General features: G+C 35.4%; 1 protein-coding gene across 2 annotated transcripts; it reads right to left on the bottom strand.

Annotated features, from left to right (window-relative positions):
• Positions 1 to 721: 721 nt before the first annotated feature.
• On the bottom strand, positions 722 to 17752 carry LOC107484742 (E3 ubiquitin-protein ligase PRT6). Of its 2 annotated transcripts, none has more exons than XM_021140552.2 (18): positions 16695 to 17752; positions 15256 to 16466; positions 15006 to 15146; positions 12661 to 12904; positions 11869 to 12582; positions 11338 to 11526; positions 10504 to 11192; positions 9257 to 9308; positions 8499 to 9138; positions 7448 to 7656; positions 6825 to 7363; positions 6644 to 6748; positions 5435 to 5501; positions 5199 to 5276; positions 2393 to 2461; positions 2198 to 2305; positions 1980 to 2094; positions 722 to 1298 (listed from the first exon to the last, which is right to left on the bottom strand). In XM_021140552.2, the coding sequence occupies exons 1-16, from the start codon at positions 17586 to 17588 to the stop codon at positions 2231 to 2233; spliced, it is 5916 nt and encodes a 1971-aa protein (XP_020996211.1). In that variant the 5' UTR covers positions 17589 to 17752; the 3' UTR covers positions 722 to 1298; positions 1980 to 2094; positions 2198 to 2230. The 2 variants fall into 2 exon arrangements, with proteins under 2 accessions (XP_020996211.1, XP_020996210.1); XM_021140551.2 differs by having other exon boundaries at positions 1980 to 2091; positions 16695 to 17724.
• Between the last annotated feature and the right edge of the window lie 1018 nt (positions 17753 to 18770).

Here is an 18770-nt window from a genome sequence, read left to right as displayed (position 1 = left end):
AGTCCAATCTTTCTAGTTTTTCCTCCAACTCGCTATGTCGTTGTACCTCTCTTCGTAGAGACCGCTTAGATTCGCGTTGTCGCTCCAACTCAATCTTAAGCTATTCTAGCCAACCTTGACGTCTATAGACTAACTCCATTAATTCTGTTGCATCTCTATCTCTTGACCCTCCAAGTCTATAAACTTCATATCCTAATCTTCGTTTCTCCGAGTTGTTTCTATCTCTTCCTTCATCAGTCCCTTTACCTCTGTGAGTGTGGATTTCTCTGGGTTGTTTCTATCTCTTCCTTTATCAGTCCCCTTACCTCTGAGTATAGAGAAATAACAATTACTCAATCATTGTTAAGTTGTTACTCCTCTTGGGGTTTTGAATTGGATGGTGTGTCCATTTTTTAGGTGATCTTCCGCCATGGTAAAATTACCGAAAAGATGCCCAAGAACTACTGTAGTACTCAAGCTCAATCTAAAAGACCACTATAGTGAAAACAAAACCACACAAATCAAATTGGGTAAACCCATAAAACTGAGACCATTATGGAGATTTATTCGTCGATAGAACTTAAGGCGATCTGTGATTCTCTACGCACAACAAACCCCCAACATAAACAAATCCAAATCCAAAATCCATTTCAAACTCCGCCATCATAATAATTATTATTAAGTATATTGTATTTTCACAATAACGACCTAGCTAACGTGGTTTCCAAAAGCAAGTCAAAGATTACCCACAACATTTACCACCACCGTGGCCAAACATGCTTGTCTATGTTTAACAGTCCAACACAATTTTATCTCACTTTCTTCTCTAAAATGCTATCAAATGATCACAAGCCATCATCCTTGAAAATATCCAAATTTGCTCTTTAGTCTATATATCGATTGTTCCACGAATATAATATAAGCAACCACCATATTGACAATAAAAATAAAAATAAGTACATCTGTGCCATATATACAATCAGCCCATAAATTGACAATTCTCCACTCTCCCCAAAGAGGGAAATCGCCAACTAAACACCTACTTGAATAGGTGGTAAGGAACAAACAAAATTATCATTCCAGACATCCTAAGACGCTTATGATTAGCGATGAGCACTCAGTTCCACAATTGTACCAAAAGCAATTGTGCCTCCCATAACATTGACAAAATATATACACCTGTGCGCCTACTTTCCAGCCAAGGAGCAGACCAAAACGTGCTCTTATGTTAGCATTGAACTGCACAGTGCCAAGGCTAGCAGGTAGATGCTCCCATAGAAGCCAAGTTGTAAAATCTTTTACGCTGCACCTGTTTTAATCTAGATTTTCAAAAAGAGATATTCAGTATTCAGTACATGTTCATTTTTTAAAGTTATCAATCTATTTTACTGCAGTTCCCAATGAAAAGAATACAACCTAAATGTGGATTGGAGTGAAAAACAAGAAAATCAGAAAATGGTTATAATAGGACACTAGGGACAGATGCATTCTAAATGTGATTACTTCAAAAGAATGCAATGTATTTCTACAACAATTTAATCGTATTAATTGGTCAATTAACTAGAGTTCATGGCATCTGAAAAAAGTGTGATTCCTAAAAGAATACAAAGAACATAGTTAAGGGAAAATGAGGGGATCTTGCACCATTATTTCTCTTATAAAATGTTATTGCACAACTATCTCACATCTGTCAACATAGAATAGAAATTTAGGTGGAGAGTGGGACTATAAAGGAATACTTGATTGAGGAAGAAAGGAAAGAAGAAATGACAGCAACTAGGAAAAGTAACCGAATATATCACAACATACAATCAGCTAAGTAAGGTGCAAATAGGGTTGTAAAATGTTTTCAGCCATAATTTCAAAGAAGGAAGATAGAATACAAGACCCAAACAGGGTCCCCATAGATCGAGTGACTGAAGAAAATGATAACCAATCAAACAAATAAAAGCACCTTTCCAACTGAAAATGATAAAAAGATTCAATTACAGGATGCATACCTGAGTGAGCTGTACACTATAGCATGAGATCTTTTGCTTAGTCAGTGGCATATATAACATGGTATATTAGCATAACTAGATCACCCTCTGGTGATAAATCCAGTCAAAATCTCTGCTGTAAAAAGGTAAACAAATTATTTCAGTCATTATCTACAAGATGAGATGCATCAGCAGAGAGAGAAAGCAGAGAAGGAAGACATGTTAATTCCTTATCAAACCTTAACATTATAACTTGACATGTAAGACTCGAACTAAACCAAGAAGAAGGAACCAATAGTAGTCTGGCCAAGAACCTTGGAACTCCGGTCCAGTCCGTGAGAAGCAACCTCCACAAATTTATAACCATTGATTAATATATATATATATATGACTAGATAATAATGCAGACAGATTAAGGCTGAATATTCGCTTACCATATAAGTCAAAACAGCATATCGTTCCTCATTAAGATAAAGTGGCTTGCCTCGATTCATTTCAAAATCCTGAAGCAAAGAGCATTGAAGGTGAAATACATATGGAGAAACCGAAGAAAACATGACTTTCAAACCCAAGATCATATATCTTAATAGATTACCATAAACAGGGCATAATGAGTGATCAAAATATTTACTAAAGTTTGAATAATTGATATTATACACACTCATCATCCAGGTCAGGTAGCACAACCAATAATAAATTATTGTATTACTATTTCTTATTGCCCTTTTTATCCCTAATATTCTAGTAAAGGATATACTTATTTATTTTAAACTCATCTAAAAAACAACCACCACAAAGCCTAGTTCCACTAGGTGGGGTCAGCTACATAAATCAAACGACGTTATTGAGCTCTATCGTATATTATGTTTATAGAGAAACCGTTTATATATAGATCATGTTTGACCACCTCGTGGATAGTTTTTCTAGGTCTTCCTCTGCCTTTTACCCTTATCCATCTTCCATCTCATCCACCCTCTTGACTTGGTGCTTTGTCGGTCTTCTTCTCACATGTCCAAACCACCAAAGACGCGACTTTACCATCTTTTCCACAATAGGTGTTATTCCATCTTCATTCATTATTCTATCCAATCGCGTATAACCACTCATCCATCTCAACATCTTCATCTATGCTACACTTAACTTATGTTCGTGCTCTCCTTTGTCCGCCCAACACTTTGTACCATAAAACATAGACGGCCTAATAATAGTGCGATAGAATTTACCTTTAAGTTTTAAAATCACTTTTTTGTCACATATAAAACCAGACGCACTCCAGCATTTTGACCAACCTGCTTTGATCATATGATTTACAACCTGTTTAATCTCTCCATTATCCTGTATGATGCACTCAAGATACTTAAAATTTTTAACTTTTCGTAAGATGTTTTCTCCAATCTTCACTTCTGCATTAGGGTTTCCCATTCGACAGCCAAACTTACATTCCATATATTCCGTCTTGTTACGACTTATGCGCAGGCCATACACTTCTAGAGCTTCTCTCCATAAATACAACTTCTTATTTAGGTCTTACCTTAACTCTTTCATAAAGACGATATCATCGGCAAAAAACATGCACCATGGCACAGGCTCTTGAATATGCTCTGTGAATACTTCCAAGACTAATATAAAAAGGTATTGACTTAAAGATTATTCCTGGTGTAATCCTATACCAATAGAAAATTCTTCTGTTACATCACCTTAAGTTTTCACACTAGTTGTAGCACCATCATACGTCTTTAATTGCACGAATATATACGATTCTTACTCTCTTCTTTTCCAAAACCATCCATAAGACCTCCCTTGACACCCTATCATACGCTTTTTGTCAATAAACACCATATGTAGATTCATTTTATTACTATAATACCTCTCCATCATCTTTCTTAACAGGTATATCGCTTCAGTGGTGGATCTGCCTAATATAAAACCCATTGGTTCTCTATTACCTATGTCTCATCTCAGCCTCCGTTTTATCACCATTTCTCATAACTTCATGGTATGACTCATGAGCTTGATCCCTCTATAGTTTTTGCAACTTTATATATCCGTCTTATTCTTGTAGATAGGTACCAATATGCTCTTTCTCCACTCAATAATTCTATCAACATTGAGTACAAGACAGTCATATTGAATATTGATGTATGCTTTCTTTCACTCGTCCTTCTAACTACAGTATGGATGAGAATATAACATATTGAAAGCACACCACAAAGCAAAACTAATTTTAGAGAAACCCCAAAAGTAGAAGGCCACCAACATTGCACCAAATAGTCTTCAACAATCTTATTCGAGAGTAATGTGTGAAAAAGAATCCTCCTTAAAGATGAAATAGTCCACCCTTGCCAAATATACCACATCGAACCATAGATTGGACTCAAAAAATTCTAGCCCTATGCTTCTCTGAAACAGAAATTCTAGATTGATAAATCAACTTGTCATTCATCTGCTATATGACTTGGTACCAACCAAACCTAGCAGCTATATAACAAATATATTTTATGACAACAACTACGTCAATAAAAATCCCATCAAATTTGCTTTTCTTATCAAGGGTCAACATACATGCACAAAATGTGTGCCTAGAAAATTTATTTTTCTTGTTTCAGTAAGTGTTTCACACTATGTCAAATTGCACGGTATTTTTTGTAGAAGTAAAAGATTCCAATTAATATGTTTGTTGACAAGTTTTGTTTTGCTTTTTTTTTTTTTTCAATTGCTAATTTGTTGCAAAATAACAGCCATCGTTGTGTTGTTTCTTCCTCATTGTTAGACATACTAGAAATAATCTTTAAAATTTAAAACTACAGATGTTATGGAAAAGGTGGGAAAATATAAGCAAATGATGCAAGATATAAATAGGAAGTCCATATATAGAGGACAGTATTTATGTTAGCAAGACCCATAATTCATAAAACATACGAAATATGATTAGCCTGGTTAACTTTTTAAGATTGTAATAAACCTTCAATTATTTTGTATTGTCCTCAAAGACCTGACTAGGGTTGAGAACTCCTTAGTCCTTATGATTGAAAAGGACAAAGAATGTATACTACACAAAATGTTGAGTAAATTAATTCTTCAAGGGGAAAAATGAAAAGCTTTTATGTTTTAACCGTATATATAAGGATTAATAATCATACATTTTATTTTTAAAAAAGTTCTTATTAAAAATATTAATAAACCATTCAATGCACAGGTGTACTCGCTGGTTTATAATAAAGCTGTCCAAGAGAAACTTACTTCTTCACCAAAAGCATCCAAGTAAGGAGAAGGCCATGGGGCTTGACGTGCAGATCTCTGCAACAGGATAGTTGTTCTCTGTTGATATAATAAAAAATTCAAAACCATTATTATTCTCTTGGTGTCAAAACTATAAGGAAGCAGTGAAGAAGAAAAAGAATCCAGGACATGATAAGCGTTCAGAGAAGGACAGATGGGAAAACCCATACTTAAGTTCAAAATAGGACAAAACATACCCTAATCAACAGAAACACTCCAGTACCAGCTCCACAGGTTACTGCATGTGTTTGGCACCCACTTTCCCTTGAAACATAAAAAAAGAAAATCTTTCAAATCTAATTCAATGAACAAACCATAAAAAGTACAATGAACAAATTCAACATAAATTTTGACTACAAAATAAGGCCTGAACAATATAAATGATCTCTAAGCAGTATGAGATATAGGGAACAAATCAAATGCAGTACACCAAAGATAGTAGAGCAGTAAATAAACCAGCAATAAATATAAAGCAAATAATTCCAAATTCACATATATAAGTGGTTATAAAGTAATCGATTAATCATTGTTGAATTAAGAGAAAATTGACATCAATAACACAATAGGAATCTATGAGGCACAATTAATAGCCGAGTCATAGGCATAATTAACAACATTAAGTAAATAAGAAGATAGAACCAATCCTGAATTAGTTTCTTCAACATTGCTGAACCATCTACAGATATTAGATTTTATCTCCACAGCTATTCAACCATTACTCACTTGGAATCTCATTTTGACCAGAAAGGAAACTTAACAAATATGTCAAAGTTGCACTAACAGTGGTCACTCAGTTATCATTCTTTAACATATCATCAAATTCAAATCTTATATAATGCACCATTGTCTCTGAACTGTACATATTCCATCAACATTGAGTGACTGTAATATGAAAGATGAAGCTAATTTTTTAATATAAAATAAATAAAAAACAACAAAGACACAGTAATCCTTAGATCTCAGATGATCAAGGATAAATGAAGGGGTAGGCTGAATTTGGATACTAAACTGTTTTAGTAAAAAAATTTAAATGGAAATCCAAATACGCAAAATTATATTAGAAGTCCAAATAAAATATTGCAGCTATATATTAAAATTTCGAATTTTCACCCCCCCAAAAAAAAGACAATTGCAGCTACCTATCAGTTTAAGAGTGAAGTAAGTTGAATCAAGGAAATAATAACAATCATAAGTGTAGTAATCTAGTATAGCTTAAGAATCTCATAGTTATCTGGGTGGTATAACTACAAGCTGCTCGATGTTTATTTAAGGAGTGGTTATCCCCAATTATTTAAGTGAGTGACTCCCCTCTTGCCTTGTGTGCTTGTCAGAACCAAAGCCAAAACTCTTATGTTCAGAAAGCATTTTAAGCATAGTCTGTAAATAATTGATGGTAGAGAACAAACCTGCAGCAAGATTTCCAACTTGGGGAGCACAATCTACCACACAACAGGCACAATGCAGGCTCATCAAGAAGTGTGTTACATTCAGGGCAACGTTGTTTGATACACCTGTTTAGGTATAGATCTTGTATCAATAAAACAGAAATATGATGCATTACATAGCATCTAATAAAACTTAGAATACCTCTGCAAGAGATCCTGATAAACATTTGGCAATCTCATCAACTCAAATGGAACAGCAGGGGTCACATGGACTATTCGTTGCACACCATGGGATCCGCATTCCTTGTAAAAATGATGGCACCACATAGAAACTGAAGATCTTGAAAGTTCATCTTTGAGAACCACATCTATTGTGGGAATTTGGAACATTTTCTCAAGTTCTTGAATTTTAGCAACCTCAAACATGTCAATATTCTGCAGGTCCATCCTGTCATTCGGAGTATACCATGATCTATCCAACATATTTTCCTCATCACAGAATGGTGCCGGTATAGAAGAATATAGTATTTTCCACAATAATGCACATCTTCGCAAATACGGGAAACTAAACCTCCGAATTCCATCTTTAATATCAGCATTAGGGTCAAAATAGTTCGAGTCAAAGTACTGCTGAACACATCCCGACTCACCCATAGCTTTATATATGTCAGTTATCAGGCAATCTGAGATACCTGATTTGCTTAATTTATGCTCAGACTTCTCATGATACAAAATTATAGCCTGCACGCCAGTTACATTGATTAGGAAATAGACACAGTTCGAAAGGACAGAACATTTACTTGAGATGCAAGCAAAGTGACCAACCTGGGTTACAGTGACTAGATAGAAAACATTCACAAGGGACAACAACGATTCTTCACATGACAAAAATGGATATGGCAAACAAAAGAGAACCCACATCAATGATGAGAAAGGATCATGGGCAAGAACTGGATCTGAAGCCCGTCTCCAAAAGTGTAAGTCAAAGTTCGATAAGTCCATTTCAATATGCTTCAAGATAGATAGCACATCACCTGTGAATATATGGCAGGTACCAGAAACTAGAGTCAGTAGCAGACATGGGAACTCTGCTGAACTAGACTAAATATTTGCAAGAACAAACTCCAGCAAATCTTTAAGTCAATAAAACAAATAAATAGATCATCACAGTTAGCAGTATTAAGGAATTAAATTTCGAGCCCAGATGCAAAATAAACCGCCATTTATTTGAAGGAAAAAGAGACAATATAAGTTCAACTTGCAAGTCATTAGGGTAAGAATTGCTCTTATCTTATGAAACAAAGAACAAAAAGAATGATGAGCAAAACAGAATAAAGTAATATAGAAATAAAAAGAAGAGTGTTCCGGCCAAATGTGAACATGATTTCGCCATCTGTTTGACAACAGAAATCAGATAATAATAGTAATATACTTTTTCCAAATCAAATAGCTAAAATTCACATTTGAACTTTCTTTAGATGTTATTTTATCAAGGGTGTGTTTGAGGCTTGAGATTGGAAGTAAGGCATGGAAGGGAAGGGTCTATCTAAAGAGTAAAATGGACTCCGATTTACTCTCTGGCTTATATACACCCCATTACCTCTAATTCAAACACATCCTTGATTCACAACTAGGGAAAAGAAATGGAACATCAACATAACGCTAAATGCCACAATCAATCATATAAAGATTTAATTTGACAAAGTATTATGTGGGTTGTCAAATTATTACAACCTTCTCTTTTTTTGAGGCTAGGATAAGCCATGTAAGAGGTTGCAAGAAAGCTCAACAAAACATATACTAATTTTTTTCTTAAGTCATTTTCGAAGCAACGGAAAAGAAAAAAAATAATAAATAAAAAAAACCACAACTATACCTCTAACAGAGACATCACTATTTGCATTATTCAAGGATATCCCAGAGCAAATTGACTCTGTAAATAGTTGAACGCCTCTAAATCTTTGAAGCACATGAAGAGAATTCTTACTCCGTGTCTTCTGAACAAGTTTCAGTAACAATGATAATATAAAGCCACTTGAAGATTTGAGTTCTTCATACATGGCACTAAGAGCAAAGTTCGGAGTCAAAGTAGTCTTTCCACAACGTGCAGCAATCTCCATTGATATCAAGGAGTACTTTAGTGTGTCCCACATCAGCATTGAATGGTTTAGTCTAGCAAATCTTGATAATTTATCTTGTTTGCCTGGAAAATACATTTTAGAAAGCACACGGGAGAAATTCTCAAGATTTGGTCTAGTTCTATCAATCTGCTGCAAAGGAATGGCTTTCAGAAATTTATCTTTCCCCACAGCATTGGCTGCACGTTGCAAGAGCTTAAACGCTTGCTGAATGTGAAGTGAATAATTCACTTCATTCAACTCAGCAGAGGGGTCTCCAGTATCTATTGAACCAATACTCAAGCCAATAGACTGCTTAAAAGGCTTCTGTAACTCTCCATGCATAGTCGGCAAGACACAATTTACAAGGCGGCGACACACGGGGCATAGAAACTCTCCCTTAAAATAAAAATTCAAAAAAAAAAAGGGTCTTGAGACATCATAACAGATTTGCTACATCGACCATTGCAAAACTGGTTTACAAAAAAAATAAAAATAAAAAAACACAGCTTTGTACCTGATCTGGATCAACAATATGTCCTCCTTCAAAAACAATTCTTCTAACAGATCTATCCAAGAAGTTCACAGTATATTAGGCCATCTTATAAAATGTACAATTCTCACTACAACAAATATAACAATAATTCCTATTTAATTAAAAACGTGACACACACACACACACATGTTTAACAATCTATTAACATAAAATAAAAAGTAGATATATAAATACATTCATACGTACAAAGTCACAATTAGATGCATATAAAACACACTTAGTATCATGTCATAGTGGTATAAGACTTAAGAGTTTCACTTTTATATGGAAGGTGAAAGGAGTAGATTTTAGCTATTGAAACATATATGAATCATCAGAATAGGAAATTACTTAAAGATAACATGATTATGTAATAAGATAACATGATTTCAGGTCTTAATCTTAATTCTTAACCATTGACGTTAAATATAGTCTCATATAAGGCTATATGCCAGTTTATCTGTCTATATGTGGTGGGAAAATTCACCATCTTTTCAACAAATACTAAATCAACTTCCACTCCAATGCACTCACTCCTAATCTATTGCACCATCGCCATTTAGAATGCTAAAGTTTATCTTTTTGTTCCCTGCAAAATTCAATTTCGTATTATTTCAATTTTTATAATTGTTCGGTAATTTTTTTCCATAAGCCTGAGTTCCACTTTTATATCAAACACTAAACTCTCCCCCATCCAATCCACCCAGCTTAAACCCTCTTGTTTATGAATTTCTTTACAAGATTCTAGCTTTGATGACCAAAACATCCAAGATACCAATATCTTCTTAACTTCTATGTGATCTTCAGCTAATGGTCTATTTAGAGATGTTCCTCAGCAGATATTCACAGGTAGCCGTTCCATGTTACATGGGTTCAATTCAATCTCTTAGAACCTACATCTTTTCTTTTTCTTTCTTCTTGTGTAGATACCTCATCCTCTCTCTTTGTACTCTTTGCTTGATCGATAAATTTATTTTTCTATTAACGAAAACCTAGTTGGAAGTACATTTAACCATGAACAAAACAGTTAAAAAGCAAAAACTTGCATAATGTTTGTTTGATCTCAGAAGGCTGCATAAAAAAAATAGTGAAACTTCCAAAAAAGTATTTGAAAATGTTATAAATATAGGAATGTAGGAAATAAACTAGGGGAGACAGATCACAAGCTTTAATTCTTGGGGCGGGAGGTTGGGTATTAAGGGGTTCAGGTAACTCTAAATGAGACATACCTTTCTTTCAATGATGATAAATACCGATCTAGACACCCTTGATGTACTGCATGCCCACATGAGGAAAGATGAACTCCGTCACTTTCTATAGGACCAAATCCATCATATGCTAGATGTTTTGATGTTGACTCTGTAGATGCATTTTCAGTAGGAGCATTTTCAGATGCAGAAGAACTTTCTGATAACTCCCTCAAAATATCAGCAGTATATTTCCCAAGCAAAACAGATTCAATGTCTGTCAAAATCTTTGGAGTCCCTCCAGTAGTTGGAATTTTCTCATCCTCATTCATCAAATTAGTAGCAGATACATAGTCATGATCATGCATCTCATCACGAATAGAGAAGTACATACCCTCTTCTAATGTCTCAAAAGTGTATGGTGTCTTCTCTTTTTCATCATGAGATGCAGTTGGGAGTTGAAGATTTCCAACAGCTGGGAATTCATTCTTGACATATTGCAGAATAGAATTAACTTCCCCAGGTTTCTTGCTAGAAGCCAATGCATTCACAGCATTCTTAAGTAAGCGAGTTATGTGGGAAGATGATGTTGATCCAGAACTACTTGAGTTATTCACAGCCAATTTATCTGTCGCCTTGGTGGTGAGGATGGGCATGTGTTCTTTATCTGCTCGACGAAGTTGATCCCATGATGGGGGACCCCTGTTGACGTAAGTGACAAGCCTAGATTTCTTGTAGATAGGGGGAAACATGAATTAGGCATGAGGTGATATAGAAGTAACAGTGAATCAAGAAAAAAAGTGTGCAGTGCAACAAACTGAACCTAAACATGTGTAAAGCTCACACATTGTACATAACTGCCATATACGGATATACCTGAAGAAGAATCAAAAACGAAACTGGATTTCTTGAATTGTGATCATGGCAAAGAGAGCACACAACTTGTTTGGATTCTTCAGAATCGTGTTCAGTGCCGAAGTCACCTTCATGGCCAACTTGAGACCCATCATCACCACTGGAATCAATGCTGGCCAAAAATTTTGACTGTTGTGCTTTCATTTTTTCCTGCATTGGAAAAACCGATTAAACAAAAAAAAATAATTAAAATGGTGAAGGCAATTAAATTGGCGCACCAGAATAGATCAAGAATAGCCTGACTATAAAGAAATGGTAGTGTTTAGAACAACTGAAAACATTTGAGACCAAATGTCTTCCCTGGGCAGTAAACAACCCATCCAAAAGACACAAGGAATATGCCCGCCAAAATCTTCTAGGGTTTAAATTTGAATATTGTAATAATTAACATCATTGCTCAGATTGGTCTTGCAGTAACATCGCATGAAATACTGGAAATAGCACATAATTTTTCTATACTACCAACAGAAAAATAAGAATGCAAAAACCTACCATTATTGCAGCCTGCCTCTCTCGGGCCTTTGCTTTGCGTTTCTCGCTATCAGAGGCTGACAATGGGACACTTGAATCTTTAGTTTCAGCACATTCAGAAATATGACTAACCACTTCGGGAGCAAGTTTTTGCAATATAGTCATGCAGCTGTCATCAATATCAGCAAATTTCTTCAGCAAGCTTTCAATTAAAGCAGATAGACTGCAACCACCCGCTTCTACAATGTTGTCTACATTTTCCTTCCGGTGCATTTCCATCAATAACACAAGAAGGGATAACAAGCTTTGTTCTCCAGCACCATAAAAAGAATTTTCATCAATCATTTCGCCAGAAGAAGCTATTATGGGAATTTGTGCAACATCACTCGCACCAGATTCTTTCTGCTGAGAACAGATATCTAATGATAGTGATAGCAAATGCAGTGCAGGTAAAAGAACCCCATCAGGAGCACGAGATTCAGCTGATTTAAAAGTAAAAACAGCATAAAATATCACTGCACGGATGATCTCTAAGACAACTTTGCAAGTAGCAACTCTGGCAATCCCCTTAAGTGGAGGATAAATTTTGGTCCACTTCGGTAGCTGAGTGGTTAGTGCAGAGACACTGCAGTACCGCAAGTATCTTTCTTCAGCAACTTGCAAATCCTTCGAATACCAACGTGGATGATACAGATCCAATTCTTTCCATAACGGCCATCGCAGAGAATACATTCCCTAATACAACCGATGACAATATAGGTAAATACAAGCTAACAGAAGATATTGATAAATTTCTAAAAGAACCAACAAAACCTGATTGAAGCCAGATGGATTAGAATAAACAGCAACTGAGTCCAAAATTTCCTGAAGCTGTTCAAATTTGGAGAGATCACGAGGAAGTGACTTCACTAGTTGACTGTGAGTTGCATCCCCAATGGATAACTTATAAATTAGTTCTCTTTTCAAACTTTCAGCAGTAGTCAACCCACAAAAGCGCCGTTCTTTTATTATTTGAATTATAAGAGTAAGCATCTCCTGTACTAAAACAGATTCATACCTGTAAATGAGAAAGAATTCATTATCAAATAAAATATATTTGAACACAAGATAGATTGACAACATGATACTGATATAAGTACATATGAGCATAACGCAACGGAGAAGAATAATATTTGATTTATCATTATTCAGCTATAAGATATCATCATAAGCTCCTGACCCTTAAGAGGCACTAATAAAAGCAAATAACAAAAACTTTCGACTTTTATTGGATATACAATCAATTTAAGGCATTTGCGAACAGGTTAAGCTATCTTTGATAATCAATGGTTTGTATGGTTTCAAAACTTTTCACAACAGAATAATCAAACTTTTCATAATAAAGTAATAAGCATTTTCATAGCAGAATAATTAGACTTTTCAGGAACAGAAAAATTTTGCTACCAATGCATTCTTGTACTTTAATTCGTATTTGATTACAAATGTGAATCAAATGATTATATTGTTTATAAAGTTTGATTATAAACATCAATATAGTTTAATGATATCGTTTATGTTTATGAAATTGATTCTAAATGTGAACATGGAGTCATTTTGTATTCCTATACAGGTGACTGATTGGTGGTTGATTTCGGATATCCAATTTAGTCTAGGAAAATTATCCTTCATGGCACTAATCCATCAAATGAGGGAAATTTGGTGAAGAATTGATTGTGATTTTAAACAAACCATCTTGTTTCTATTGCCAAAGTAACTATCTACAGTTGCATATGATATTCTCTTTCTTTTGGTAAATTGGCAGCAACAAGGTTTGAAACTAGGAGCTCAAGCCAAACTCCTAACCAATTACATTCCCAGTGGCTTTGCATATGATATTCTAATGGGACACCTCATAATGTTCGGAACAAAAACATACAATCTAATTTAGAGTCATGAGGACAACAAATAATCTGGAGATAGCAATTGTGAATAACCACGAACTAAGGATTACTTTGAAAGTATCATTGCAATTACTAGATGCACAAATCATATAGATAACTGCCTTGATCAATGCATGCTTCAGTTAGGTAAGCATTTCATCCATAGTTTCTATCCTAAATACTTCTCTTTAGAACAGAAATTCAAATGAGAAAATTAAAATCAAAAGAAAATGATAAGATATAACCTCCTAAGTCCTAAGTAAGACCAATAAATTATAGGGAAAATAACATCAGTGTTGAAAAGCAAGCAATGTCTCCATAAGTTTAAACAATAGAACATTCCAAAAAAAAGTAGTTAAGACTTAAGACCACTTTATCTTTTAAAAATGTAAAGTGCAAAAGCAAGAAAAATATCCTGAAGTTCTACGATTTCTCTCCAACAAGGCACTCAAATCATGGCATATAGTGCACAGCACCGATAAATCATGCCCTCTTTCCTTGCTCCAAAACATCTAAAATGGTATGAGAAAAAATAATCCAAATCCTAAAAAGTTGGCAACAATTCATATTGTCTAGTCTTATCTTGGAATCATACTAACAGAAAATTTTCCTATAACATGAGAACAGGTGGAACTATAAGAACCATAGGTGAACATTGTGGGACTACAATTTCATATTCTATGCTTGTTTTCTAAGACGATATTTAAAAAATGATACTTGTTAAGTACATCATGATTAACGTGGAAAAGAAAGGCATCCCATAAAGGAGCAAGATCTAATGAGAACATTTACCCATAAAAGTCAATTCATGGAAAGAAGGGTGAAGTACCAAAATTACCCACAAAGAGTATCTTGCTGCCAAATTAGCCATGAAAAGAACAAAAATCCAAAAATGATGAAGACAAGTTTACATGGACAGAATATCCAATCTTTAGGTAGATTTGTCAAAATTAATCAAGCCTTTTAGGTGAAGTGGGAAACTTCTTTTTCTCTTTGATGGGTAATAATTTTGACTGACATTCTTTTATGAGGAAGTTTGTCAGAAACAGAATTTTTCTTGGGTAATTTTTTAGTTCCTTCTCTCTAAAAAGAACTGCAAACAACAAAGCAACGAAAAAAGAATCTGCTAAAGAATCACAACAATCTTTCAAAGAAAGATATGCCATAACTTTCTGCCAAAGTATTGTATGTACAGGCATATAAGAAAAGGTTGTCATGTTTCAGGAGATGAGGACATACTCGCTAGACCGATCAAGATTTAGGGATAGATAGTTTGACAGCCCAAAGCGCTCAAGAATTCTACTAATATATAGATCTTCTGGAGCCAGAGCAGCGCAACACTGAAGAAGAAAAAGATCAAGCTCCAGACCTTGTTCAGACCTGTAGAAGTAAAGAATGATATATCATAACATATTAAATGAATTTCAACCATTAATATAGTATAATATAACATAATATAATATACTATAGTAATAATGAATTGACTAACCATCGCACTGATCTGTACCATTCACAAGACAGTAAAGCAGCATCTCCATTTTTTCGCCACATTCCAGCATGGACTTCAGCACAAAAGACTCTAATCCGCAATGGATGCTCCATAATGAAGGCAGAGAAACCACATGGATGACTTCCCCGTAAAGCAAGTCCAAAGAAGTCAGTGTAGATCATTGATGATGAATAAGAAGAGACATCAGTCACACCTGACACTTCAGATTCACTAAAGTATCTTTTCAGTGCCCTCTGCAAGAGCATGGATAGCAATCTATGTAATGGAATGTGCACAGATATATATTGTGAACTAACATCATAGACTATCTGGGGCCAATCAGGCAATGATAGAAAACGGAGACCAACCAAATCCCCAGGAGAATCTTCTTCCATTGCACTATAATCAACATCAGAGCGAATGCAGGTATTTTCAGAATCAATTTCACCATTTGTTTTCAGTTTACCATCCTGTGCATCATTTTTATTAATTTCCATGCCATCAACACTATAGTCAGAGCATTGCTGATGATGATCTTCACTTGAACTTGCACGCCTAACAAAACTATATTTACCTCTTCTGAAATTGGATATTGTTCTTCTTAATGCTGAAAAATTGCCATCAATAACACTATCAGTGTTTGGGGATAACATGTTAGGAAGTACCGCAGAGGTATTCTCAACCCCCAACCAATTCTCAATGGCCCTTAGACACTCATATATCAACCAAATAACAGAGGATGGAAGAAACAAATGAGAAGAGGCATCGGATATCTTTCGTGAAGCAAAGACATTATTCCTACAGGTCACACTAGCAGAGCTCTCCTGTGAAATCCGTCCTACCTTTGCATGTCTCAAATTATCTCCTTCCTCTGATTCATTCTTATTTAAGTTCCAAACAATTTCATCATCCATCCCTCCATTGCTAGCATCAGAAAATGCCCCACCCACCAACAGAGAGTGGATATTGGCAATAGAATGACCTAAAACAAAAGGCAAATTCACATTCTCATTTTCTTCTTCAACATGTTGGCCAGTTTCTCTCTTTTGAGGGTTCATCCCTTGCACAAAGGACAGAAGTCTCATCCAAGTTCTTGATATATCCTGTTGGTCATTAGTTACATATTTTGGCACCGCCACGTGGCTCATAACAAAACGAATATCTTCAACAACGCGTATTGTCGTCTCATACAAATTCACCCACCTGGAAACCTGGAAAAGATTCAATATCTCTTAATTAAACATCATAAACGAAGAGTGAAATCATTATCATAAACATATATACACTTGATCAATATAAAGTTCTTTAAAGACTTTACAGCAGGTACCATTAAAAAATATTTTAAAGGATTAGATCCAGAAAAAAACTTGTTATCTTGCAAGTCTCAAATTACATCTACCAAATTAGTATTCCTTAATAGAGATGCACTAACTCACTACCTGTAAATGCCCGTCTTCAGCACAAGAAGTGAAAATGTTTTCTAGAGATCCCAATAATATGGTTAATAAGTTGATTTCCTTAACAAGACGTGGGGTAAGAGTGGGCACTGTAAGTATCTGCACAGAGAAAGTGGATAGTAGCGGATACCTCTTCAAAGGAAGGTCACTACACTCTTTTACAGCCTCACTTATAACACTCGGATAGTAAGTAAGAAAAACTTTAGCAAATTCATACTTGAAAGTAGGTTCGCCCAACAATTTTAGGAGTAGCTCTTGGAGTTTCTTCACAACAACATCACTTAAAAACCTCTCAGCTCTTACCAGAATATCCAATGAACCTGTAGATGAAAACAACAACCTAGCAACAAAACTGAGCAAACTCTCACTATGCTGGCAGAATTCTGAAAGCATATCTACTACAGCAGAAGTTAGTTCCATTGCAGCCTTCTTACTTTCAATAGAAGGAGAATTGCTTGCAAGTGTTAGCTTGTCTTTCCAACAATTGAAAAGAGAACCAAGCACAGGCGCAACTGAATTTGCAATTTCCTCCGGAAGGGGTTGTATCTGCTCAGCACCCTTATGCTTTGAGCAGAACCCCTCACGTTTCCAAGCCGTAACATCCCCACAATCACAACAACCACCACCCGTGTATATAACAAAGTAATCATGGCTCTTGTGATCCCCATTCTCAAAACAAGGAACACATATTGCGCATGTAGGGTCGTGTTCACACGTCCTGCACCTGTAAGCTATATCATTGTTCCCCCAAACTGCCCCACAGACACCCCGCTGACCAATAGACATCTTGGCAAGGCTTCTAAGAGCAGCATCGGGTTCACCCTCAAACATCAACCACTGCAACCACAACATGCTGTGATGGAACCTCTTCCTCATGGTCAAAGAACTCTTCTTCCCACCAGCCTTAGATTCTTGCAATGCTTCTGCCACTTCCTCATCAGGAGGCAATATAACAGACACCAACTGAGGAATCAATTCCCTCTTATCCTTAACAAAAGCAACCAGACCAGGCGGGTCAAGCTGCTCCTCCGGAACTCCAAGTCAATTAAAATTGCATTCATGAAAAATAGAAACTCGTTTAATTCAAAAAGGTTAAAATAAATTGAGTAAAACCAGCAAAATTCATCAACATGGATCATATCTGCATCAAATGCTAACTGAATTGAACAGTGATCAAGTGAATGAGAGTGTGAAATTCAAGGAAAAACAAAAAAAGACAACCGGCAATAGTGTTGTTACCCGAACGATTCGATCTCGGGGCGTGAGGGATTGAGAATCAGAGGGGGGATCGATTTCCATGTTATCAGCCATCAGGGAGCGCCAGAACCGAACGACGCAACAGCACAAAGAGCGTGGACCGAACCGGGAACCTTCGCTCCCCAGGTTTGGTCTCTGAGGAGGAGAAATGGACTGTTCAATTTCTTGGTTTTCGGCGAAGAAACAGAACTACAGGAGAAACCCTAACTCCGAAAATCCCCAATTTTCACTGAGAAATCTAATTCCATAGTAAACGATGAGGATGATGACGACGCTGTGCAGAGCTTACTGCGCACTCATTTCTCGTGCCTACTTCATATATCGGTTTCCATTTTAGTATTTTACTCAATTACATTCACTGTGTGTGTCTGTGTCCAATTTTCGCCCGAAAAATAGACAAAATAAAGTAATGATTTAAGTTTCCTGCAACTTTTTTTTAAACCGAAAAAACTTTTGAAAAATGTCAGAAGACTAATAAAATTTATGGTTTTGTGACAAATAAAATTAATAATGTTTAAAATATGAGTTAAAAATATATTATTATATTATTAAAATAAAAAATAAGACTGATTGCTAAAAATATCACTAAAAACAATAAATTTTATTAGTTTTTTATTTTTTTAAAAGATATATTTTATTATAAAAGCGTTTGACTATTTGAAAAAGTTAATTATTTTGAAACTTAATTATTTTAAGGGTAAAAAATCCAAATGAACCAAGGAGAGCTCAAAATTACTCAATTCAGCCAAATCAAAAATTCATACATGAATCAACCAGGACGAATTATTATATAATTCGAAT

The sequence above is a fragment of the Arachis duranensis genome, chromosome 4 (assembly GCF_000817695.3).
Source record: "Arachis duranensis cultivar V14167 chromosome 4, aradu.V14167.gnm2.J7QH, whole genome shotgun sequence".
Lineage (NCBI taxonomy): Eukaryota > Viridiplantae > Streptophyta > Magnoliopsida > Fabales > Fabaceae > Arachis > Arachis duranensis.
This window is presented reverse-complemented; position numbering and strand designations above follow the sequence as displayed.

Bases quoted from the DNA above. Each gene is read 5' to 3' on its own strand.
- LOC107484742 (XM_021140552.2), bottom strand. From the start codon at position 17,588: ATGAGGAAGAGGTTCCATCACAGCATGTTGTGGTTGCAGTGGTTGATG. The intron at 9,139-9,256 runs GTACAAAGCTGT...TTTTATTTTAAG, and splicing joins ATATTGTTGATCCAGATCAG to GGAGAGTTTCTATGCCCCGT. The intron at 5,277-5,434 runs GTATGTTTTGTC...TTATATCAACAG, and splicing joins GAGTGTTTCTGTTGATTAGG to AGAACAACTATCCTGTTGCA.